Source organism: Lepidochelys kempii, chromosome 18 (genome assembly GCF_965140265.1).
Source record: "Lepidochelys kempii isolate rLepKem1 chromosome 18, rLepKem1.hap2, whole genome shotgun sequence".
Taxonomy (NCBI): domain Eukaryota; kingdom Metazoa; phylum Chordata; order Testudines; family Cheloniidae; genus Lepidochelys; species Lepidochelys kempii.
In genome coordinates, this window is record NC_133273.1 from 6,271,303 (window position 1) to 6,295,520 (window position 24,218).

Here is a 24,218-nt window from a genome sequence, read left to right on the forward strand (position 1 = left end):
GAAGAGGACAGGACAAGGAGTAATGGTCTCAAGTTGCAGTGCGGGAGGTTTAGGTTGGATATTAGGAAAAAGTTTTTCACTAAGAGGGTGGTGAAACACTGGAATGCATTACCTAGGGGGGTGGTAGAATCTCCTTCCTTAGAAGCTTTTAAGGTCAGGCTTGACAAAGCCCTGGCTGGGATGATTTAATTGGGGATTGGTCCTGCTTTGAGCAGGGGGTTGGACTAGATGACCTCCTGAGGTCCCTTCCAACCCTGATATTCTATGATTCTATGATCCTATGATTCTGGGCTGAGAAGCTGCAGATGACCGTATACAGAGCTGGTTGCTGAATCAGTGGATTTGAAACGTTTCTTGGGGATGGTTCAGTTTTGCCGAAGTTCTGACTTTGCCCAGGCAGGTTTTGAAAGCTGCCGAGTTCCCCACCAGGTTCACCTCCTGGGTCCTCAGCAGCCTGCCTGCCAGGTTGCTGGGGGGGCCCGCACTTCCAGATCCCATGGCTCCAGGAAAGCCTGCCCCACCCCTGCAAAGACTGGGGAGGCTGGGAGCTGAGGGTTTTAGAGATGCCTGTTTTGGATCTTGTGGTGCAGTAAAGGGTGCTGGGAGTCTGAGCGGTATCTGTCTGTGCAGGAAGGGAGGGAAGGTCCATGCAGAGCCAGCACCCAGAAGTCATAGAATCATAGAATATCAGGGTTGGTTCCAGATGTTCCAGACCCCTAATCATTTTTGTTGCCCTTCACTGGACTCTCTCCAATTTATCCACATCCTTCTTGAAGTGTGGGGCCCAAAACTGGACACAGTGTACCTAGTGTAAAGCCCTCCTCACTAGGTTCGCAAAGATGCTCTTCCCTCTCTTCGTTAGGTGGAGCCCATCTCTGCCCAGCACTCCTCCTTCATGGAACACCATCCCATGGTCAAAGAATCCAAAGCCTTCTCTCCGACACCACCTGCGTAGCCATTCATTGACTTCCACGATTCGACGGTCTCTACCCAGGCCTTTTCCTTCCACGGGGAGGATGGACGAGAAGACCACTTGCGCCTCAAACTCCTTTATCCTTCTTCCCAGAGCTACGTAGTCCGCAGTGATCCGCTCAAGGTCATTCTTGGCAGTATCATTGGTGCCCATGTGGAGAAGCAGGAAGGGGTAGCGATCCGAGGGCTTGATGAGTCTCGGCAGTCTCTCCGTCACATCGCGAATCTTAGCCCCTGGCAAGCAGCAGACTTCTCTGTTTTCCCGTCAGGGCGGCAGATAGATGACTCAGTCCCCCTGAGGAGAGAGTCCCCGACCACCACCACCCGTCTCCTTCTCTTGGGAGTGGTGGTCTTGGAACCCCCAACCTCACGACAGTGCATCTCATGCCTTCCAACCAGCAGAGTCTCCTTCTGCTTTCTCCCCCCAGACGTATCATCTGGTCCACTCTCCGCAATGGTACCTGTGGAGAGAACATGAAAACGGTTACTTACCTGTGTCTGCGTTGCTGGTACCTGGACATTCCCCCTTCTTCTTCTGGAGGTCACATGTTGCCAAGCTTCTTCACTGGCCTCTTGGCTCTGCTGTGCAACCTGCTCTATATCTTTAGCGCTTTGTGCCCGTAGAAGCATATCCTGACTTTTGTCCAGAAAATCCTCAGATTCTCGTATGCAACGCAGGGTCGATATCTGTTGCTCCAGACCTTCGATCTTCTCTTCCAATATGGATACTAGCTTGCACTTTGTACAGAAAAAGTCGCTTCTGTCCTGTGGAAGAAAGACAAACATGGCACATCCAGTGCAGGTCACAATAGCTGAACCCCCCCCCCCCATATCACCTTCCTACTATGAGCTTCCTCAGAGAAGCTGGCAAGATGTAAGCCTCACTGGGCTCACTCCAGGCGAACTCCCAGGCAAACTCCTGCTGTGTCCTGCTTTGCTGGTTCGCTGCCGCTCAGCTGGTTCGCGGAGCTCTGGCTATTTTTAAACAGCCAGGCTTCCCTGAAACAAACAAACAGACACTCCTAATACCCGCCCCCTGCAGGCTACCACCCAATCAGGCACTCGCTCAGGCTTTCAAACTGCCCTCCCAGCAAACACACACTCGGATGCTCACTCAGCAAACACGCACTCGGATACTCACCAATCCCAGATTTCCTTCGGGATGTTAGTGCAGAGGATGCTGTCTGAGAGTCTGGGGAATACCAGGGCTGCTGGGGCCTTGGGTACTGCTGTGTTGGGAGTCTCCCCATTGGGCTGTCTCAGAAGGCGCAGGCAGAGGGCTGCTTGAGTGTGCGCAGCCTGCTCAGCTGGCTGCTCTCCTGCCCCCACTCACTGTTGGCTTGTGACTGGAGGTAGCAAAGGGCCAGTGCAAGCTGCCCTACGTGGCTTCTGTGCTGGAGGAATGGTCCCGCAGTCCCTTGCCTCACGTGTTTGGCCCCAACATGTCCAGGCGGTGGTGTGACAACAGTCGAATGGAGAGCATCTGATTTACAACAGGGAATTCACCATCTACAGTAATATGTCCTTTGTAGTGCCAGCCCCCTGCTTCCCTGGGACTTGTGTAGAGCCTCAGGCATAGAATTCACAAGCATGACTTTTTCTGATAAAAACTAATCCCCTAATAGCCAATGGTTCAGGCCGTGGAAATCCTGGCCAGGAGAAATAGACAGGATTAGCCGGGGGACAGGAGCCTCCTTGCCCCCACTGGGGATGCAGCAGCTTGGCAGTGACCACAGATGGTTCCTGTCCGACAGCCAGCCATGCAGCAACTTGTGTGAAATGAGCTGCTGGCCCCAGTCCTAGTGGGAAGGTCCTGGGTGCCCACACACAAAATCTTCACCATTGGCACTAACTTGCCATCCTTGTTGGCACTCCCCTTAGAGACGCTAAAGAGCAAAAGCCCGGCTGTCTTAGAGAAGGATCCCTTGGGATGGAGCTGAGGTACAATATGATGCACAGCCCAGGCAGCTTCCATCAGATTCATGTATGTGATGGCAATGGGACCCATCAGAATACACAGACGATAATAAACATGAATACTAATGTAATGTTTTCCATAAAGAGACCTCAAAGTGCCTTGCAAACAAAGGTCAGTGTCATGATCCCCATGTTACTAATGTGAAAACTGAAGGACCAAAATGTGATGAGAGAGAGAGATGACATAAGAACAGCCACACTGGCTCAGACCAGCGGTCCTTCTAGCCCAGTGTCCTGTCTTCTGACAGTAGGCAGTGCCAGGTGCTTCAGAGGGAATGAACAGAACAGGGCAATTATCGAGTGATCCATCCCCTGTAGTCCGCTCCCAGCTTCTGGCAGTCAGAGGCATAGGAACACCCAGAGCATGGGGTTGAATCCCTGACCATCTTGGCTAATAGCCATTGCTGAACCTATCCTCCAGGGCCGTCAGTCCTCCACCTTCCATCAGCAACAAATTCACGTCATTTGTTGCAGTTCAGTGATTTGCAGAGCTCTGAACATGGGAATGAGCTGTTAGTCGTCAGTTCTGAATATAGTGTGTGGCATAGACCATCTTGGGCATACTGCAGCTACCTAATAGGAAGTGCAGAGGCTAGGAGAAGTAGGCTAGGGAGAGACTTAGAGACAGACAAAGTACCGGGGCTCTGAGTGAGAGACAAAATCCAGTTTAACCTGTTACATTTCTGTAGTATCATAGAATCATAGAATATCAGGGTTGGAAGGGACCCCAGAAGGTCATCTAGTCCAACCCCCTGCTCGAAGCAGGACCAATTCCCAGTTAAATCATCCCAGCCAGGGCTTTGTCAAGCCTGACCTTAAAAACCTCTAAGGAAGGAGATTCTACCACCTCCCTAGGTAACGCATTCCAGTGTTTCACCACCCTCTTAGTGAAAAAGTTTTTCCTAATATCCAATCTAAACCTCCCCCACTGCAACTTGAGACCATTACTTCTCGTTCTGTCATCTGCTACCATTGAGAACAGTCTAGAGCCATCCTCTTTGGAACCCCCTTTCAGGTAGTTGAAAGCAGCTATCAAATCCCCCCTCATTCTTCTCTTCTGCAGGCTAAACAATCCCAGCTTCCTCAGCCTCTCCTCATAACTCATGTGTTCCAGTCCCCTAATCATTTTTGTTGCCCTTCGCTGGACTCTCTCCAATTTATCCACATCCTTCTTGAAGTGTGGGGCCCAAAACTGGACACAGTACTCCAGATGAGGCCTCACCAATGTCGAATAGAGGGGAACGATCACGTCCCTCGATCTGCTCGCTATGCCCCTACTTATACATCCCAAAATGCCATTGGCCTTCTTGGCAACAAGGGCACACTGCTGACTCATATCCAGCTTCTCGTCCACTGTCACCCCTAGGTCCTTTTCCGCAGAACTGCTGCCTAGCCATTTGGTCCCTAGTCTGTAGCTGTGCATTGGGTTCTTCCATCCTAAGTGCAGGACTCTGCACTTATCCTTATTGAACCTCATCAGATTTCTTTTGGCCCAATGCTCCAATTTGTCTAGGTCCTTCTGTATCCTATCCCTCCCCTCCAGCGTATCTACCACTCCTCCCAGTTTAGTAATAGTTTAATAGAAGCAACCCTAAGACTCCCAGCTTCCTCGAGAAAGCTCTGCAGATGCATGTTCAGCGTGTGGGTTTGTTCTGTGTCTGAACAGGGTTCCTTACTGGCCTTTATTGTGTATTTGTTTTTATTCCAAAGGGACATTCTGCGAGTCGGGGTCACTTTAGCAGGCCATCAGAAGAAAATTCTGAACAGTATCCAAGTGATGCGAGCACAGATGAATCAGATCCAATCTGTGGAGGTTTGATGTTCACACGTCCTCACACTCCTCTTCCTCAAGGCCCTTCTCCCCTTTGCCCCTGTACGTCCAAGCTCCAGTTCTTGAGTGTTCTGCATTCACCAGAGACAGGCAGCTGCTCTAAGGATCATGGCAACAGGAAGAAACATCCTGACAACAAAAGGTTGCCAAGAGCTTCTAGAATTTAAGCAATGGAAAAAGGGAACAAGGAAGACAAATATTTTGGGGGAAACTATGAAATATTTTTTAAAAATAATAATAATAAAGCAATGACATTTTTGAAAAGGGCTCTGAGATCCACAGGAGTCTCCAAAGGGAGATAAAAGAGCAGATCCTTTCATTTTCTTCCTGCACAAGGCTGCTTCAGCAGGCCTCAGACACCTCTGGAGCAAAGAGACTTTGTCAAGGAGATGAAAGCCAAGTGAAGACATGGGAAGCGCTCCTCCGTTTCTCCCTTGGGATGGTGACTCTGGGGTTATCCTGCAGCCAGCAGTCATCCCCGAAAGCCCCCAGCTGGCAAATCACAGGGAGAGAGAGAGAGCTGAGAAGTTCTTGCCATGTAATGGACCAAGCGCATCTGAAAAGTGGCAAACTTTTGCAAAGCTGAAGATTTTTGTAAAATAAACAAACTGAGACAAGAAGATTCTTTTTTCCTGCAGATGAGAAGGAACCTTGAACCCACTGGGAGTGGGGGATGGGGAAACCAATCCTTTTTAGAGCTCTTATTTTCGCTTGACATGGAACGGTTTAGTGAGTGACGCGTTTTCCAGGGGGTCTTCCCATCCACCTCTCCAATGGCATCATTGTCTCATACATATCATATGCACAAGACTTTTAGTGATCGCCTCACTAGTTGCCAATGACCTTTTCTCAGAAGACTTCCCAAGTACAGTATGTAGTAGTTTTTGATTACAAATGCTGACGTGTCCATTTATTTTTCTGTTGTCGTTGTTTGGAAATTTGTCCTTTGACCTTGTTTGTTTACAACAATTTGTGGTTTGGGGGATGGATTTTGTTTTTTGGTTGGTTGGGTTTTTTTATGAAAAGGAACTGACATTTCCAGGCTTCGTATCTCTCCAGAACTTGAACCTTCTCCCTGTGGAAGGAGAATTGCAGCTTACTGACTAGACAATACGCCAAGGGCAAGATTTTTTATATTCACATTTCCTCCTGTTTGCTTGTTAGTTATTTTGTAATTTCCATTGCCTGACAGCTGTTTCTAGCTGCTGGGTGTCTGGCTGAAATAACCACCTGCCCAGCTGGGGCTGCTGCTGCAGGGCAGGGCAGGGTTATGGAGGGGTTTGTGGATGGGGAAAGAGGGGTCATTCCACAGCTCATGATCAGAGCCCTTTGGAGACGCAGGACTGTTTAGGGAGGTGAGACCCGAAGAGTTATGCTGATCCTACCAGCTGTGAGAAAAGAAGGGGAGGGGGGATGCACTAAGGGCAGCCGCCAATATCCTGGCAGAAGGTTTCTCAGAGTGGGGACGCTGTCACAGGCCAGGCTGTAAATCATTCACTGTGATACCTAATGCCGTGTGGCTGCTCTCTATGCACTCAGATGCTCAGCCCCTGCCTCAGGAGCTGCTTCACGTGCCAAAGGCTTCGTTCTCAGCCGCCACATCTAGGGGAGGCCAAAACAGCAAAAGCGAAAACTCGTGAACAAATAGGTCTGGCCAAGTGCCCACAGCAGGCAGGTTCCTCCCCAGACCAAACCAGCCGACCAGTCAGTCAGGGGGGTTATAAAGAACTGACACAGAGGCTTTAGTTACAGAACAAACCCCTGGACACTGGACAAATCGTAGGGCAGTGCATGAGCGCAAATGCTTGCATTTGCTCTTGGAGCTTTCATCATCCTGTGTCCTTCTGGGCATGTGCGGTATCACTCGGCATTCCTCAGGCTGCGCCCAGGGTCACCATGTCTTTCATGGAGGAACACCTTTGCTTTGCAGCAGTACAGGGCCTTGAAGACATGTTCACAGGGAGCTAGTCTGGATTATTTTCCAGTGGCTGAAGCCAAGAGGGCAAAGCGTGTGCTGTGAAGAGAATCCTATGTGTGGCTCACCCTCCTGGGTCACGCAGGCTTGTACTGGAGTCTTTATAAAATATGTAAAGCCCTGTACAAAATACTTAACGTTTTCCCCTTAAGATTTGACTGGGAGACAAAACATGGCTGAGAGACAGGTCCCAGTGAGCTTTGGGTCACCCCTCTGCTCGGCTCTGTTCTCTCTGGTGTGTTTGGTGCACAGCTACAGCAGCAGGAGCCTGAAATGCAAAGTCTGCCTCTCAAGGGTCCGTTCATCTGAAATGTGTCTAGACACTGGGGCTGGTTTTTACATGGCCTGATGGCCAAACAATCACTGGTATTCTGGGGACCTCTGTAACTGGGCCAGGCCGTAGTTCTCAGTGACCTCCGTGTCAATTCAGAGCAACTGCTCTGAAATGAATGGCACCGCTCCAGATTTCACGGAGAATAGAATTTGGCCAAGTCTCTGATGATTGGGGTGAGAAAGAAGCAATGGAAGCAGACTGAAGTAACGCCAGGCGTGCTTAGGCTCCTGGGGGCCCGGGAGTGTCAGCTGTCTGTTCTGCGTTCTGACACACAGTCCAGTCAGTCTTTATCTGTGTATTCAACTGGTGTGTGTGTAAACGGGCCCTGTGTTTAACAAGCAGCATACCTGAGAACTGTGTGATCTAGCGTTACAGGATTGGCACACAAGAGACAGTGTGTCAGCTGGAACATTCCTAGTGCTTGCCAGGGGCGTACTGGGAAAATGGAGGCCTCTCCGCACAGACTGTGATAGATGGGTGAGCAGAGCAGCAGAGAGAAATGCTTCCTTACTGCAGCTCTCTCTTCCACTGCAAGCGCTACATTTTAACACGGGAGAGCTCATCAGTGTCGCCCAAAGGTATCGGACGAGGCTGCTCAGTGCCATCCCCAGGGGACGGACGCACAGGGCTGTACTAAATCGTATAGCCATAGTCAGCCAGCTGCTATGTGAACAAGGAACGCTTTTGAGTGCGAGGAGAGCGGCCGCTGTAAAAAACCCACCAGCAAATTCCAATGGGGCAACCATCTGGAATGATCACATGATGCGCTTGCGTTGGCTTTCCCAGACAATGCTTGACTGTTCTGGGCCACCCATTACATGCTTCCATGAACTCAGTAGGAGTGATGGCCATGCTGCAGCCCTCACAGTCGGTCACCTTCGGACAGGGCTCTGGGGAGAGCTTATGATCGTGTCCACTGGGCGATGTTCTGCCTTGATGCACTAAACCTGCTCTTCACCCGCCAACTGGCATTATGCACATCTAACTGCCTGACCCCACCCACTGTGAAAGAAGGGATTGTACAGAGCAGTGGATGCCGGAGTTGGCCTGAGCGGTGGCAAGGCAAAAAGGTGCATCGTCATTTCTTCCCTGGACCAAAAATCACACAGTGTCAACCCAAGAAGTGCATGTTTTCTGGTCTGTTAATGCCAGGCGTTACGGTGACCGCTTACCTGGGACGAGCGGAGAATGAGACAGAAATGGAAAGAACGAATAATGCACCATTTCTCTCTGCAGCTCTCCAGCTGAGAACATGAGGAGCCACCGTCCAACATTCCTCACCCGCCCCCTTGCCTGGTAATGCTTTCGGAGGTAGGGTCTGCTCCTAGGAAAGCAGAGAGCCACTGGGGTGACTTCAAAACAATTGCATTTCATGGGTGTAAAACATACTATTGTGAAACATTCTTATAGTGGCAAAAATCAGCTTCAAACAGAGAGCAGGTAACAAGTGAAAAAGTAACGTGGACACTGTGACACAATGGAGTGGGGGTGTGTATATCTTTTAGCAATTTCATCTTGCTGAGTTTGTCAGTCAGCTTGTTGCAATTTGGCTGTTCCCCTCCAGCCGTCCAGCCCAGCTTCCAGATCTAGGGTTTTCTTCCTCCAGCTTCTTACAGTCCATCTTCCGGCTGCTACAGCCTGCCTTGCATCAGTAATGATGGTGTCTGGCAGGAGAATTTAAGTTGGAATTCCAAAGTTATGTTGAAAATAGCAATAAAAATGTCAAGCAATGACCCACCCATGGTGTCGATACCATAACTGAGCAGCAAGGACCAGAAAGAGTAGGATGGAGGGTGCTGATGCCAGGGTACCAGAATCCCAAGGGTGTCATATTTAACAAGTTTCAAAGTAGCAGCCGTGTTAGTCTGTATTCGCAAAAAGAAAAGGAGTACTTGTGGCACCTTAGAGACTAATAAATTGGTTAGTGTCTAAGGTGCTACAAGTCCTCCTTCTCTTTATATTTAACAAGCAACTCTTAGCTTTCACCTCCAGCTCTGTAAGTTGAATTAATGGCTAAGAGCTACTTTGGAGTAAAAGAAAAATAAACTCGGAAGCACTTTCATTATAGCTCTGCCATGAGCACTTGCTTCCTCTCAGCCACAGTGGAGGATGGAGATATAGGGGCCGTTGGGGGTGGGTTCACCATTCAGGGATTCATCTTTTTGTCTCATGTCTCAAAGATAAGAAACTGTGGGCCAGATCCTCAATTGCTGTCAATAGACAAAACGCCATTGAAATCAAAGGGGCTGTGCCAACTTACGTCAGCTGAGGAGTTGCTCAGTTAGGTTCTTTATGTATTCTGAGCACTTACCCACCAAATAGTGACCAGTAACTTCCAGTACTGGGGCATCCCCAGGAGCTAGGTGCGTGTTGCTCACAACAGCATTAATTCATTGTATAGTATCAGTTAATTGTCGTAGTACACAAGTGAAAGGGCTGGTTCCTGCTCTCCCTTACACTTGTACACTAGGGTAGCCCTGGTGGCTTCACTGGACTAGCTCAGATTTACACCAGCGTAAGCAAGAGGAGACCCATTTGCAGTAGAGCAGATAAAGTAATCACCAGTGCAAGGCAAAGAGGAAAGCAGTGATCACCTTGTCACTTTCACAGTCACTGCATGGAAAACTATTGTAGAAGATCACAGTTTAGCTGGGATGGCAGGAGTAACCCGCAAGGCTGGATCCATCTAGAGTGTAAAACAGAGCCGGGGAAGAGGGAGGAAATCACCAGTATGGGGTTGTTCCAAAGGTGAGGTATTTTTACAGCTGAACGGAAGGGGGTGTTTTATCAATGTTTGGTCCTAAATGTGGCAGGAACGCATCCACCCATACGGCAGTCCATCTCTTGGGTCTGGGCTGTTCTGCCAGCAACAATGGATCACATCTGCTATAGAGGTTAGCTTCACTGGCCGTTCCTGGGGAAACACCCCAGAGAGGCTGAGGAGGGACAGCTTTTCCATTCCTCTCCTTTGCTCTGTATTCCGAAGGGGGCCTGTGTGGAGCCAGAGTCCTCAGATTTGGAGAGCTTGGTTGTGCCTGCTCCTGATTGCCTGCCTGAGATTGGGCATCAGAGGAAGCCCAATCTGTGGCGTCGTAATCATCTCCACAGCCACCAGCAGGTGCTGCACCCCAAAAGTCGATGCTGACTTGGGCGAGTGATGGTGCTGCAAGTTTCTCTCTCACACTGGTGTCCTTAGTAACAAATAATGTAGGGAGAGAACTAAAGGAAACCTACAGGGCAGGATGGCAAGCGATTTGGAGTATTTCGTAGGTCGTCTCTGGGGAGTGCAGGGGTGAAAGATGGTCATGGAGGCAAAGCCCATCCTTCACCCGTCACACAAGAGTGCCAATGCCTATCAAAGCGCAGCCCCTGGCGTGGGTGGGTCCCTGCAGAAGGGACTGGCCCATGTTTGCTTCTGTCCTATTGTAACCTGCAGCTCAGGGCATGAAAATGCAAAACGAGGCCTTGGGGGAATTCCTGAGGGAAGCAAGAAGCTGCCCTGTCAGTCTGTGTGTGACCTCCGTGGAGCTGGTCTGAGCCAGGGGCCCAGCCCAGAGGGCAGTGAGGGGGTAGTATTATCATTGTGTCTCTGATTGCTGCACACAGATATTTTCCTTTGGAATAGCTCTGTGTGCGCTTGTGCAGAGACCCCTGCAAGCTCCACGTGGCGAACCAGCTGCAGGCAGCGCCCCCATCTGGCAGGTTCATGCAGGTAATGCTGCGCTGTCCTGCAGGGGGTGATGGGCTCACCCTGCCAGCTGGGGAGATTTGAAGGCTCCAGGCCAGGCTGCTGGGAGGCGGTGAGTGCTGGGGTGGAGCTGTGAGCTGATCTGGCACTGAATGCCTCCCTGGGGGAGGAGCCAGGGAAGGAGTTAGGGGACTCCTCGCAGGGTGTCACTTCTGCCAGACCCCATCTGTAGCACCCTGCAAGGTGCTGTGAGGTAGAGAAGGGAAATGGTGCTGCGTGCCACCTCCTCCGTCTCCAGGGCAAAGGCTGGTGCCGTTTACATCCCCAGGCACTTTCTTGCATTTCCTTTTAGCTTTGACTGGTCCCGCTGCTAGGCAGTCTGAACGCCCACCTGCCCCTGTCATCACTCCAGCCAGCCAGGCACTGAGGTGCTACCCAGCTGGGTGAGGAGCCCTCCTTCATTAACTCTGCAAAGCCCTGGCACTGGGAGCGGTGGGTGGGAACAAACCTCGAGCTTTAACAGTGTTGCCAGCTCATGAGTTCACTGTGAGTCTCACAATATCTGGGTTTTTTTAAAGCCCCAGCTTCTGGAGTGCTGGGATTATGAGAGAATCTGGGCTTTCCTAAAAACAAAGGTGCAATTCCTAGTTTTTATCTGTGGAGAAGCATTGTGACAGGTCACCCCAAAGCCATGGAGAGAGACCCCAAAGCTGTGAAAGGGGACCTCAAAGGCACCACACTAGCAGGCAGAGCCAGACCCAGCCCTGAGCATTTATTCTAATCTCAGGATTGCTTAGGGCCCATCTCATCAGCTTTCACCACTTGGGACTGGCAGTGCCTGGGACCATAGTGCCCAAGGGAATTGGGCAGGGCGGGTGGGGCACCAGCCCAGGGAGTGGGCAGCACAGCACCCCCAAGCAGGCATAAAGGGGGTCTGGTAGGAAAGGGTTTTTCTTTTCTTTTTTTAAGGAAATAATTTCTAAGGGGTGAGGGCAGAGAGGGCCAGTCTGAGCATGAGGTGGGGCTCCCGGTCAGCGAAGGGGCGAGCAATTCAGAGTGACACCCCAACCCCCAGCCATTCTGACATGTCAGAACTATACAAGGGGCTGGGTAAAGCTGGACAACAAAATTCAACTAAACTTTTTTCCATTGAATAATGGGGTGCTCCAAGGAAACTTACTGGTTTCAAGAGAAATTTTGTTGTGAAGGTTTCTCAGGTCTAGGATCCAGCTAGATATGAGAGCGAGTGAGTGACACCCCAGAACAGCCAGTACCCCTCACCTAGCAGCTGGGAGAATCAGGCAGAACCAGGTTTGAAAACAGCTGTCCCACAGCCCAAGCAAGTCCCTAACTGCCATTTTATAAGGGGCTCATTTACATTCAGAATTGGAATTAAATCAAAATTCTAAGCCCCGAAATGTCTTGCAAAGCGGAGTGGTTTTCTGCCCAGCCCAGTGTCTGAGGCTAACCATGAGTCTGGCTTCTCTGGGGGGGATCCTCTGCCACCGAGCTCCCTGCAGCTCTGGAATCAGCTCCAAACTTTTCTCTGCCTTGGTTAATTTCTCTTTATGGCCTCTCCTCCCTTTATAGAGCTACCACAGAGCACACAGATGTTGATGCAGTTCAGGCCAGGCCTGCACACCGCTAGGAAAGCAGATGGAAGAGTGAAGCCAGGTTGCTTTGCCCCTGACCCATAACAACCTCCGTGCCCTGGCTCCCTGTGCTGCCCATCCTCTCCGGGAGCAAGTTGCCCTGGATGACAGGTCTGCAAGGAAGCTTAAAGGGGTGTCAGGATAGCAGGGCTGATGCAGCTTGTTTTAAATATTATGCACCTGTTGGCCCTTCGCACCCACTGCTGTGCCACAGGGAGGGGCCCTAGCCCATCAGGCTCCCCATGGACAAATGAGCAGACTGTCCCAGCCACCTTGTAAACAGTGATCCATGTCCTTGGGAGATGAATTATTGAGCACTCCCAGCTCTGTAACATGGGCTTCTCCTGCGTGACCCCAGCACAGCTAAGCCCTCTTGCTTCCCCACCGCCTGGTCAGGAGCAGCGTGTGGGGAGCAAGCGTGCTGCAGGACTTGGTTAGTCCCAGCGTGAAGGATCCTGGGATCAGGCCCTGCATGCTCTTTACTGTGGGATGGGTCGGTGGAAAGGGCAGCTTGCTGGTCGAGCAAAGAAGCACAATCTGAGTGTATTTTCGGGAAGTGATGCAATCCGTTCCCTGAGCCCAGGAGAGTGGGGAGCCGTGCGAGTGATTTAATAGTTAAACCTAGGATTAGGTGTTAGGTCCCTGGGTCTTGTCCCGGCTCTGTGACCTCGTGCAAGTAATTTCTCCTCCCTGTGCCTCCAGAGTGCATTGAGCTTAGTTAATTAATCATGTTCTTTGCCATCTTCCATTTGATGCTTTAGAAAGGCAGAATATTGTACCTTGACTTGCTTTGTAGCAACCATCTTCTAGACATGAGCACCTTGCTTTGAGCAGCCACAATTCCTGCTGATCCCAGTGAGAGCTGGGTTTCAATGCACCTCTCAGGGCGAGGCCATCAGACTTGTCTTGAATGGTCCCTAGCAACTATTGCGGGCTCCAGAGGGCATCATTGTTCTCTGGGATACAGGTGAGGAGCTCAGTGAAGGTGAGCAATAATTATGAGCCTCAAGACCTCAGTGTAACGTAGAGTGGGCTGGGTTGGGCGACTCAACGTCCTTTTCTGTAGCACTAGACACAGTCTCATATCTCAGTGCGCGTCTGAGAAACCGCAGAGAGCAAACATCCCTCTCCATTTACCAGAAAGGCAGCTATTGCGACCAATATCATTCCAGCAGAATCTGCAGCTGTCCCTGCTGCTGGACTTCTGCGCCCAGAGCCAGGGTTGGCAATGCAGAGGGGAAACTACCTGCCCTCATATAAGGAAATCCTTCAATGCATATCTAGATAACACCGTAGGGAGGCGAAGAGCCATACGGTAGTGGAAAGGCTGGCTGAGTGTAATGGCAATGTCTCTGCTTGCCTGTTAGCATCTACATTCAGCAGATGCTTCCATATGATCCGTACTATGCTGGGGATTTTCCCTTTCAAAGAGAGGTGCTGAATAGCTCTAGCCTGTGATATGTTTGAAAGGCTTACAAAGAGGTGCTGACATTATTCCGGAACAAGGTGTTTGTGGCTGAAAGTCCATTTTGCTGTGTTCCTAGTTCCTCTGTTGGCTCACAAGGTGGTTAATAGTCTTTGTTTCATCACAGAACCTTGTGGCTCAGTGTGCGAAGCCCTCATTGGGAGGGAGAGGGACCCTTCGACTGCCCAAGGCAAGTAACTAATCAGTGTTCCAGCTGCTCATTAGCCACCCAGCATTTGCCTCATGGAGTGACCTTGTATCTGGTGGGCCCAAGGGGAGTCCCAGTCCTGATTACTTGCTCTGTCTCGCCCTCGTACCTTGGCTGCGGCCCTGTGGACAATGTAATGGTTTTCATGACAGTATTTGTATTTTTTTAAACGTGAATGGGGAGATAGTGTGCAGGTCCTTGTAACACAGGGGTGTGTGTCTTCCATTCCGACCAGGGCTTCCCCTGGCTTCGTCAAATATCTTTGGATGTTCCTCAGAAAAAATAAAATAAAATAAATCGGATGTATTTATAAACGAAACAGAAACCTGCTGCTCCAATGCCTTTGTAGGAGTATTTTTAACACAACATTTTTTCAAAATAAATGTGAATTGTAACGTTTGAAGCATTTGCTCTTGGTTTTCCTTCCTTGCTCCTCTTCCAACTTTTGCCCTCCTCAGTAATATTGCTCCAGTGTAAATGCTGAACTAGGGAACCACAAAAGGTATTGGTCCCTTAGAGAGACACACACAGAATGACTGCATACTGCATGCCTGGGAAATATCCTTATGATCGATCAATAGATTAGATTAGATTAAATTAAAATTAGTAGCACCATGCCCTCGCCTAAGTGTAAAGTGATGTAGGCTGTTAATTTGACAAATTCTACTATTTTCTCTGCGACTTTTCCACAAACAGACTTTGATTTTCACAAATTTGTTTGTTACTCTGGAATGTGCCACAAACCCTTTATGAGAGTTTGAGTCAATGGATTGTTTGTAAACTAGTGACTTTGACAGCTCACTGTTCATTATTCCTGGTATGTGATTGACCATTTAAGTCACATGGAGGTTCTGCTTCCTGCTGGGATGGCTGAAACATTTATAAACAGCAGGAGGAAAATCAAGGAGAGCCCAAACGGTCTGAGTGGACACGTCTGACGTGAACCTCCACATGAAAAGGGCTGCATGTGCGGTCATGAGATTTCACTCTCCATCAACATCCCTATAATCAACAAAAGTGGCCTGTACTAAAGTTCACAGTAAATTAGTGACAGGTTCACAAATTTAACAGAAGTGAATTCGCTGTTTTTATTTGATTGAATGCTCAGAAATAGTTCTCTGCAGCGTTCAGCTCACAGGAGAAATAATGCACACGCTAAAGCCTTTTCTACACTACAGAGTTAAGTCGTCTTAAATTACATCGACGCCGGTATGCTGCTTTAATTATATCAGTTGTACACATCCACACAACGCTCCTTGTGTCGGTGGAGTGAGTCCAAAGTCAGTGCTCTTGCATCAACAGAGAGCGCGTTGAATCGTGGGTAGCTATCCCACTGTGCAACTTGCCTCCCGCGGCCGCTGGGAGATCTGGGAATGGATCGCAGTGTATCACGAGGGCGTGCTCACCGTCCCATGATGCAATTCTTTCCATGCCATCGTTCCATGGACTTCCAACTTCACTTTGTGTCATTTTATATCAGTCCCTGTAAACTGTGCACCCACCATCTCTGCCTGAAAGCATGGATCCTGAACTGCTGGCCAGTCTGGTGATGAGTGTTACGAACACAACGCGGCTGGTCCTGCAGTATTTCATGAGCTGGGAAATAGAAAGTGAATCTGTATTGTCTGTCCTGCTGCATGCAATGGAAAGAAACAAAGATTGCTGCTAGCATTCACGGAGCAGCTGCACACAGTGGACTGTCTGTACTGGGCTCAGGAAACAAGCGCTGAGCAGTGGTTGTATCCTATGACTGGAGAATTGCAAATATAGTTCTTATATCTAAGAAAGGAAAAAATTATCTGGGAAACTACAGGTCCATTAGGTTGACCTTAATTGTATGCAGGGTCTTAGAACAAATTTTGTAAGAGAACGTAGTTAAGGACATAGAGGTAAATAGTAACTGGGCTGAAATACAACATGGTTTCACAAAAGGTAGATCGTGCCAGACCAAGCTGATCTCTTTCTTGTAGAAGATAACTGATTTTCTAGACCAAGGAAATGCAGTAGATCTAACCTACCTGGATTTCAGTAAAGCATTTGATACCATTCCACATGGGGAATTACGAGTTAAATTGGAGAAGATCGGAATTAATACAAGAATTGAAAGGTAGGTAAGGCACTGGTTATAGGGCACACTAGAAAGGGTCATTTTAAAAGGTGAACTGCGAGGTTGGAGGGAGGTCAGTAGTGGATTTCCTCAAGGCCTGGTACTGAGACCAATCATATTTAAAATTTTCATCAATGACTTTGGCATAAAACTTGAGTGTCCTAATAAATCTGCAGGTGACACAAATTGGGAGGTATTGCCAATATGAAGATCTGGATGACCTTGAAAACTGGAGTAATAGAAAAGGGATAAAATTTAATAGTGCAAAGTGCAAGGTCATGCACTTAAGGACTAACAACAATAATTTTTGCTATAAACTGGGGATTTATCAGTTGGAAGCGATGGAGGAGGAAAAAGACCTCAATGTATTGACAGGTTTCAGAGTAGCAGCCGTGTTAGTCTGTATCCGCAAAAAGAACAGTAGTACTTGTGGCACCTTAGAGACTAACACATTTATTTAAGGATAAGCTTTTGGGGGCTACAGCTCATTTCATCGGATGCACAGAATGGAACATATAGTAAGAAGATAGATAGATAGATACAGAGAACATGAAAAGGTGGAAGTAGCCATACCAACTGTAAGAGGCTAATTAATTAAGATGAGCTATTATCAGCAGGAGAAAAAAAACTTTTGTAGTGATAATCAAGATGCCCAACTGCCTAACCCATTCCAGTGCTTCACCATCCTCCTAGTGAAATAGTTTTTCCTAATATCCAACCTAGACCTCCCCTACTGCAACTTGAGACCATTGTTCCTTGTTCTGTCATTTGGTACAACTGAGAACAGTCTAGATCTCTTTGAAACCCCCTTTCAGGTAGCTGAAAGCAGCTATCAAATCCCCCCTCAGTCTTCTCTTCTGAAGACTAAATAATCCAAGTTCCCTCAGCCTCTCCTCATAAGTCATGTGCTCCAGTCCCCTAATCATTTGTTGCCCTCTGCTGGACCCTCTCCAATTTGTCCACATCCTTCTTGTAGTGTGGGGCCCAAAACTGGACACAGTACTCCAGATGAGGCCTCACCAATGCCGAATAGAGGGGAATGATCACGTCCCTTGATCTGCTGGCAATGCTTCTACTTATACAACCCAAAATGCTGTTAGCCTTCTTGGCAACAAGGGCAAACTGTTGACTCATATCCAGCTTCTCAAAAAGAAAAGGAGGACTTGTGGCACCTTAGAGACTAACCAATTTATTTGAGCATAAGCTTTCGTGAGCTACAGCTCACTTCATTGGATGCATACTGTGGAAAGTGTAGAAGATCTTTTTATACACACAAAGCATGAAAAAATACCTCCTCCCACCCCACTCTCCTGCTGGTAATAGCTTATCTAAAGTGATCACTCTCCTTACAATGTGTATGATAATCAAGGTGGGCCATTTCCAGCACAAATCTAGGGTTTAACAAGAACATCTGAGGAAGGGGGAGGGGGTAGGAAAAAACAAGGGGAAATAGCCACTCCCAGTCTCTATTCAAGCCTAAGTCATTATGCAAGGTAACCTATGTTAATTGTATCCAATTTGCAAATGCAGTCTCTTGCTGGAGTCTGGATTTGAAGTTTTTTTGTTGTAATATCGCAACTTTCATGTCTGTAATCACGTGACCAGAGAGATTGAAGTGTTCTCCGACTGGTTTATGAATGTTATAATTCTTGACATCTGATTTGTGTCCATTTATTCTTTTACGTAGAGACTGTCCAGTTTGACCAATGTACATGGCAGAGGGGCATTGCTGGCACATGATGGCATATATCACATTGGTGGATGTGCAGGTGAACGAGCCTCTGATAGTGTGGCTGATGTTATTAGGCCCTGTGATGGTGTCCCCTGAATAGATATGCGGGCACAGTTGGCAACGGGCTTTATTGCAAGGATAGGTTCCTGGGTTAGTGGTTCTTTTTAGTGGTATGTGGTTGCTGATGAGTATTTGCTTCAGGTTGGGGGGCTGTCTGTAGGCAAGGACTGGCCTGTCTTCCAAGATTTGAGAGAGTGTTGGGTCATCCTTCAGGATAGGTTGTAGATCCTTAATAATGCGTTGGAGGGGTTTTAGTTGGGGGCTGAAGGTGACGGCTAGTGGCGTTCTGTTATTTTCTTTGTTAGGCCTGTCCTGTAGTAGGTGACTTCTGGGAACTCTTCTGGCTCTATCAATCTGTTTCTTCACTTCCGCAGGTGGGTATTGTAGTTGTAAGAATGCTTGATAGAGATCTTGTCTGGAAATGGCCCACCTTGATTATCATACACATTGTAAGGAGAGTGATCACTTTAGATAAGCTATTACCAGCAGGAGAGTGGGGTGGGAGGAGGTATTTTTTCATGCTTTGTGTGTATAAAAAGATCTTCTACACTTTCCACAGTATGCATCCGATGAAGTGAGCTATAGCTCACGAAAGCTTATGCTCAAATAAATTGGTTAGTCTCTAAGGTGCCACAAGTACTCCTTTTCTTTTTGCGAATGCAGACTAACACAGCTGTTACTCTGAATCCAGCTTCTCGTCCACTGTAACCCCTAGGTCCTTCTCTGCAGAACTGCTGCCTAGCCACTCGGTCCCTAGTCTGTAGCAGTGCATGGGATTCTTCTGTCCTAAGTGCAGGACTCTGCACTTGTCCTTGTTGAACCTCATCAGATTTCTTTTGGCCTAATCCTCCAATTTGTCTAGGGCCCTATGTATCCTATCCCTACCCTCCAGTGTATCTACCTCTCCTTGCAATTTAGTGTCATCTGCAAACTTGCTGAGGGTGCAATCCACTCCATCCTCCAGATCATTAATGAAGATATTGAACAAAACCGGCCCCAGGACTGACCCATGGGGCACTCCACTTGATATCAGCTGCCAACTAGACATGGAGCCATTGATCACTACCCGTTGAGCCCGATGATCTAGCCAGCTTTCTACCCACCTTATAGTCCATTCATCCAGCCCATACTTCTTTAACTTGCTGGCAAGAATACTGTGGGAGACCATGTCAAAAGCTTTGCTAAAGTCAAGGAATAACACATCTACTGCTTTCCCCTCATCCACAGAGCCAATTATCTCATCATAGAAGGCAATTAGGTTAGTCAGGCATGACTTGCCCTTGGTGAATCCATGCTGACTGTTCCTGATCACTTTCCTCTCCTCTAAGTGCTTCAGAATTGATTCCTTGAGGACCTGCTCCATGATTTTTCCAGGGACTGAGGTGAGGCTGACTGGCCTGTAGTTCCCAGGATCCTTCTTCTTCCCTTTTTTAAAGATGGGCATGACATCATCTGGGACTTTCCCCGATCGCCATGAGTTTTCAAAGATAATGGCCAATGGCTCTGCAATCACATCCGCCAACTCCTTTAGCACCCTCGGATTCAGCGCATCCGGCCCCATGGACTTGTGCTCATCCAGCTTTTCTAAATAGTCCTGAACCACTTCCTTCTCCACAGAGGGCTGGTCACTTCCTCCCCATGTTGTGCTGCCCAGTGCAGTAGTCTGGGAGCTGACCTTGTTCATGAAGACAGAGGCAAAAAAAGCATTGAGTATATTAGCTTTTTCCACATCCTCTGTCACTAGGTTGCCTGCCTCATTCAGTAAGGGGCCCACACTTTCCCTGACCTTCTTGTTGCTAACATACCTGAAGAAACCCTTCTTGTTACTCTTAACATCCCTTGCTAGCTGCAACTCCAATTGTGATTTGGCCTTCCTGATTTCACTCCTGCATGCCTGAGCAATATTTTTATACTCCTCCCTGGTCATTTGTCCAATCTTCCACTTCTTGTAAGCTTCTTTTTGGTGTTTAAGATCAGCAAAGATTTCACTGTTAAGCCAAGCGGGTCGCCTGCCATATTTACTATTCTTTCTACAAATAGGGATGGTTTGTTCCTACAACCTCAATAAGGATTCTTTAAGGCTCTCCTGGACTCCTTTCCCCCTCATATTATTCTCCCAGGGGATCCTGCCCATCAGTTCCCTGAGGGAGTCAAAGTCGGTTTTTCTGAAGTTCAGGGTCTGTATTCTGCTGCTCTCCTTTCTTCCTTGTGTCAGGATCCTGAACTCGACCATCTCATGGTCACTGCCTCCCAGGTTCCCATCCACTTTTGCTTCCCCTATTAATTCTTCCCGGTTTGTGAGCAGCAGGTCAAGAAGAGCTCTGTCCCTAGTTAGTTCCTCCAGCACTTGCACCAGGAAATTGTCCCCTACACTTTCCAAAAACTTCTTGGATTGCCTGTGCACCACTGTATTGCTCTTCCAGCAGATATCAGGGTGATTGAAGTCCCCCATGAGAACCAGGGCCTGTGATCTAGCAACTTCCATTAGTTGCCTGAATACCCCAGTTACAGTTCAAAGTATGTGCGATCAGTTCCCATTTGGGCCTTGGAGCAGTCCAGTCAAGGCTCTTCAGGACTAGTGCCTGGGGTGCCCGCTTTACTCCAGTCTCTGTTCCAAGTAATAAGGCACTTGCAGGTTTCCAGGCCAGGCTCAGTTAGTAACTGTCCTGGGGCCCATCTGCACTGGCTCCCTGCCCAGCCCCTGCTGCTCCCCCGTAAGTCCCATACAGACCCTGCCCCACATGGTCATATCGGGCAGTCACAGCCGGGTCCACAGCAGCTCTGCCTGCATTGCTGCTCCCAGCTTCCCTCCAGCTCACCATGCAGCCATGTGGCTGCTTCCCTGGAGCTCCCTGCTGCTCTCAAACAGAGCCTGGCCTCTTTCTGGTTCTGGACTCCTCCCCCGACTTGGCATGGGGAAGGCGCGGGCAGCAGGGAAGTGGCTGATAGAAGTCCCCCACTCTGCAGATCTATCACAATAGTTTAGAGGGGGCATTAAACTGGCTCATACGGCCGAGGAAGAGGCTGTGGATATGTTGAGTGACCTGATGTTCAAATGCCTGTTCCAACATACAGCAGCAATAAAGAAACATTGGCTTGTAGCGAAAGGAGATAACAAAGGTCTTCAGTCATTAGGTTCATAGCCATTACATAGCCTACTTTTGTCACCCCGCTTCTCAGATGTCAAAAGACTAAGCTCTTCTTGGTTACACCATTAGCAGGCTCTGGAGCAGAAGAACGGTTCTCCCAGCATTGCAAATTTACCAGGTAAAGAGTTTTGCAATAACAAGAAATGACCATTTAAAATATTTTGAAACCATGTCTCCAGATTTTACAGCCCTGTCTCCCTCACCGCAGCACCATGGCCAGCCCCTGAGCTCAACTCTCCCTCCTGCACCCCAGCGTTCATCAGAGTACTGGCTTTGACGGACTGGAGCTGTTTTTGATGTGCGTTGTTACTGCCTGCAGCACCCTCCAAGAAGCCTCCACGTCACAGACTATGCAGCTAAAACTGAAGACCTTTGTTTGGCTCCTGGATCAGCTGCTCTGTCTGGTACCACAAGCCTTTAAGAGCTAAATAGGGCCAGTGCTTCCCCCTAGCTCCTAGTGCCCTGGGATACTTAGCAACTTTCACTGCCCCAAGCCCTCCAATACCCCAGGGCACCCAAGTAACCTAGGGACCCTGTGAGGCTAAGCAGCTCCCCCATAACCTAATCTGTATAAAAGGAAATCAATTTACAGATGAGCCACGAAAACATGTCAGTGCAAGTACTGATAGGGGCTTTCAGCACATAAAACACTGGCCACTGACAGGCCGAACTAGCTGCGGCTGCTACAGGCCACTTCCCTTTTCCTACCAGGAAACGTCAAGGCTCTAAATAGGGTCAGGGACTAGGTTTGCTCCCAGTGCCTTGGAGAGCAATTAGGAAAAGCAATGGCCACTCCAGGGGAGGAGGGCAGAGGGGTGCAAATTAGCATCAGACCCTACCACCCAGTAAAGAGAACAGCGTCAGTGAAGGGTAAATGGGACCAGCTCCCATAGCACACAGTCCCAGTAGATCCTGCCAGTGCATACAAGAAACCAGGCCCAGTCCAGCACCCATGATGCGAGAAGCCTATGGAAAGACATTTCATTCCAAACCAGCAATGTCCCACTTGCCACACTAAGGCAGGTTCCTGACTGTTGGGCTCTTTTGACTTCCACCCACCTCTGGTTCCCCAAGCACTCCTCACCCCCCGGCACAGGTGTGTCTCTCACCATTGATATGTTGGGTATTGTAACAAGAGCTGCTCTGAAGTGATTTTATTGCCCATGAAATGTTTGGAAGAAAAGGAAATTGGGTTGTCTCAGTTAATGTTTTTAATGGAATTTTCACTTTTTCATCCAAATCTCAACACCAAACAGTTTGCAGAACTGGAAAATAGTTGGTTTTGTGGGTTGTGCTTTTTCAGTGAACCCTTGCCCCCCACCCGAAATGTTGAGGAAAACGGAGATTTTCTTGTGAAAATGTCAGTTGTTAAAGAGACATTTTCAACCCTCTGGAATGAGTGTTAAGGGAGGGCTGCCCATGCATTTCCCTTAGTGGTACTGTAGGGTCCTGATCCTGGGATTAAAGATGACACTTAGCACAGCCCAGCTGTAGGTGCATGATGGTGGTGCAGGGCGACAAGTGTAGTAACAGCCTTTCACCACAGGGGAGCTGAGCTCACACTTCACTAGTGAAAGGTCTTGTATTAATCAAGGGTGAGTTTTGGTCCATATCACAGACCTGCTACATGACTGACCTGGTCATTAGCGAGTCTTCTGAGCTAGTTTCGGACACATCATAGATGTCTCAATTGCCTCCCCATGAGGCTGCAATCTACAGGGGCCCACACCCTCAGCAATTAGGGGAGACAGCCTGGTCTAGTGGCTAGGCTGCTGGGCCAGGCCTCAGGAGCCCTAGGGTCTGTTCCTGGCTCTGCCACTCACCTGCTCTGGGACCAGGGACAAGTCACTGTGCCTCTTCCCCCCTCTGTTTAATAGTAATAAAGTCATACTGAAACTCTGGGAGCCATTTGGACGTGTGCGTCCCAGTGTGGTTACCAGGGTGGGTTTGGCCTCTGTGTGACCAAATTCGTTCTCCACCTTCAGTCCTGGCTCCCTGTCAGGTCTTGTCTACCTCTGGCTCTGGAACTTGCTGCCCTCTCAATAGACTTTGGGAAAGGGCCCTAGACCAGTGCACGTGATCCTGCTGTGAGAACGGGAGACTCACCCCACCTGTACTACCCTGATGCCGCTCGGGCTCCGCCTGCTGCTTGCTCCCTGGCTGTGCCTCCTCTGGCCTGACAGCCCCAGCTCACATGGAGGATGAGCCCTGGGTTCTCAGTTTCCTCACTGGCCTGCCTGCCCTGTCAGTCCGGCTGACTAGGAGCCCTGGCCTTTCCCCATCAGCGCTGGGGACTGTCAGCCTCAGGATCCTGGCTCCTCTTCATCGCTTCCCCTTGCTCCTGGTACCGGGAGAGGGACAACCGAAAGCGCCACTAAGTTTCAATAAGGGGCCACCAGACCACTTACAAGTTGACGATTGGGAAATTTCCCTCACAGCAAATAGGAGGGGGGGGGAGAGCAGCCAGTCCCAACTGAAGTCTGTCACAATGAGCTTCTTCAGCATATTTTTCCGAGCCTGACTGAAATGCTCAGGCAGCCCTTCTGTTTGTGGGTGGTGCACGGAGGTCCAATAGCTTTCATTTGTAACCCTCCGCGCAGCTTCTTCATGAGTCATGGCAGGAAGTTAATCCTTCAGCCATTAAGATCTCCCAGGTGAGAACTTTTACCAGCTCAGCTGAGCTTGTCTTTGCATTAGCTGAGTATAGAGGCATTGACCTCCGGGTACTGGATCGTGTAATCTACGATTATCAGTAGAGAGCAGCATCTCACTGCACTGGTCTCAAGGGGCCCTACCAGGTCCACCGCATTCTGTCAAAGTAGGTATCCACCAATGGAAGGGGACTAAAGGGGGACCAATGAGTTGGCATTCGGGACAAGAGGCACAAAAGTCTATTGCCACTTAAAATATTCCCAGGCAGAAAAACTAGCTCCAGATTTGGGTGAGGGTTTTCTCCTTACCTAGCTGTCTTGAAAAGGGGACAGCATGTGCCATCCTCAGGACTTCCTGCCAGTATGGTCACGGGATCAGGAGTTAGGTTCGAACTTCTCTGCGCTGGTCACCCTTCT

At 49.0% G+C, this 24,218-nt stretch overlaps 1 protein-coding gene across 8 annotated transcripts in view; it reads left to right on the top strand.

Moving 5' to 3' along the window:
* Positions 1 to 24,218, top strand: part of EPHB2 (EPH receptor B2) — a 406,427-nt gene that overhangs the window by 263,205 nt on the left and 119,004 nt on the right. For 3 of the 8 annotated variants that reach the window (XM_073316309.1, XM_073316310.1, XM_073316311.1), the window contains exon 16: positions 4,660 to 5,693. The exons of 4 other annotated variants lie outside the window; for them this stretch is intronic. In XM_073316309.1, coding sequence (XP_073172410.1) covers positions 4,660 to 4,768 — 109 coding nt within the window. In that variant the 3' untranslated portion in view covers positions 4,769 to 5,693. Of the gene's footprint in view, positions 1 to 4,659; positions 5,694 to 21,358; positions 22,347 to 24,218 lie in introns of those variants that run through there. One more of the 8 variants, XM_073316312.1, reaches the window with a different exon arrangement.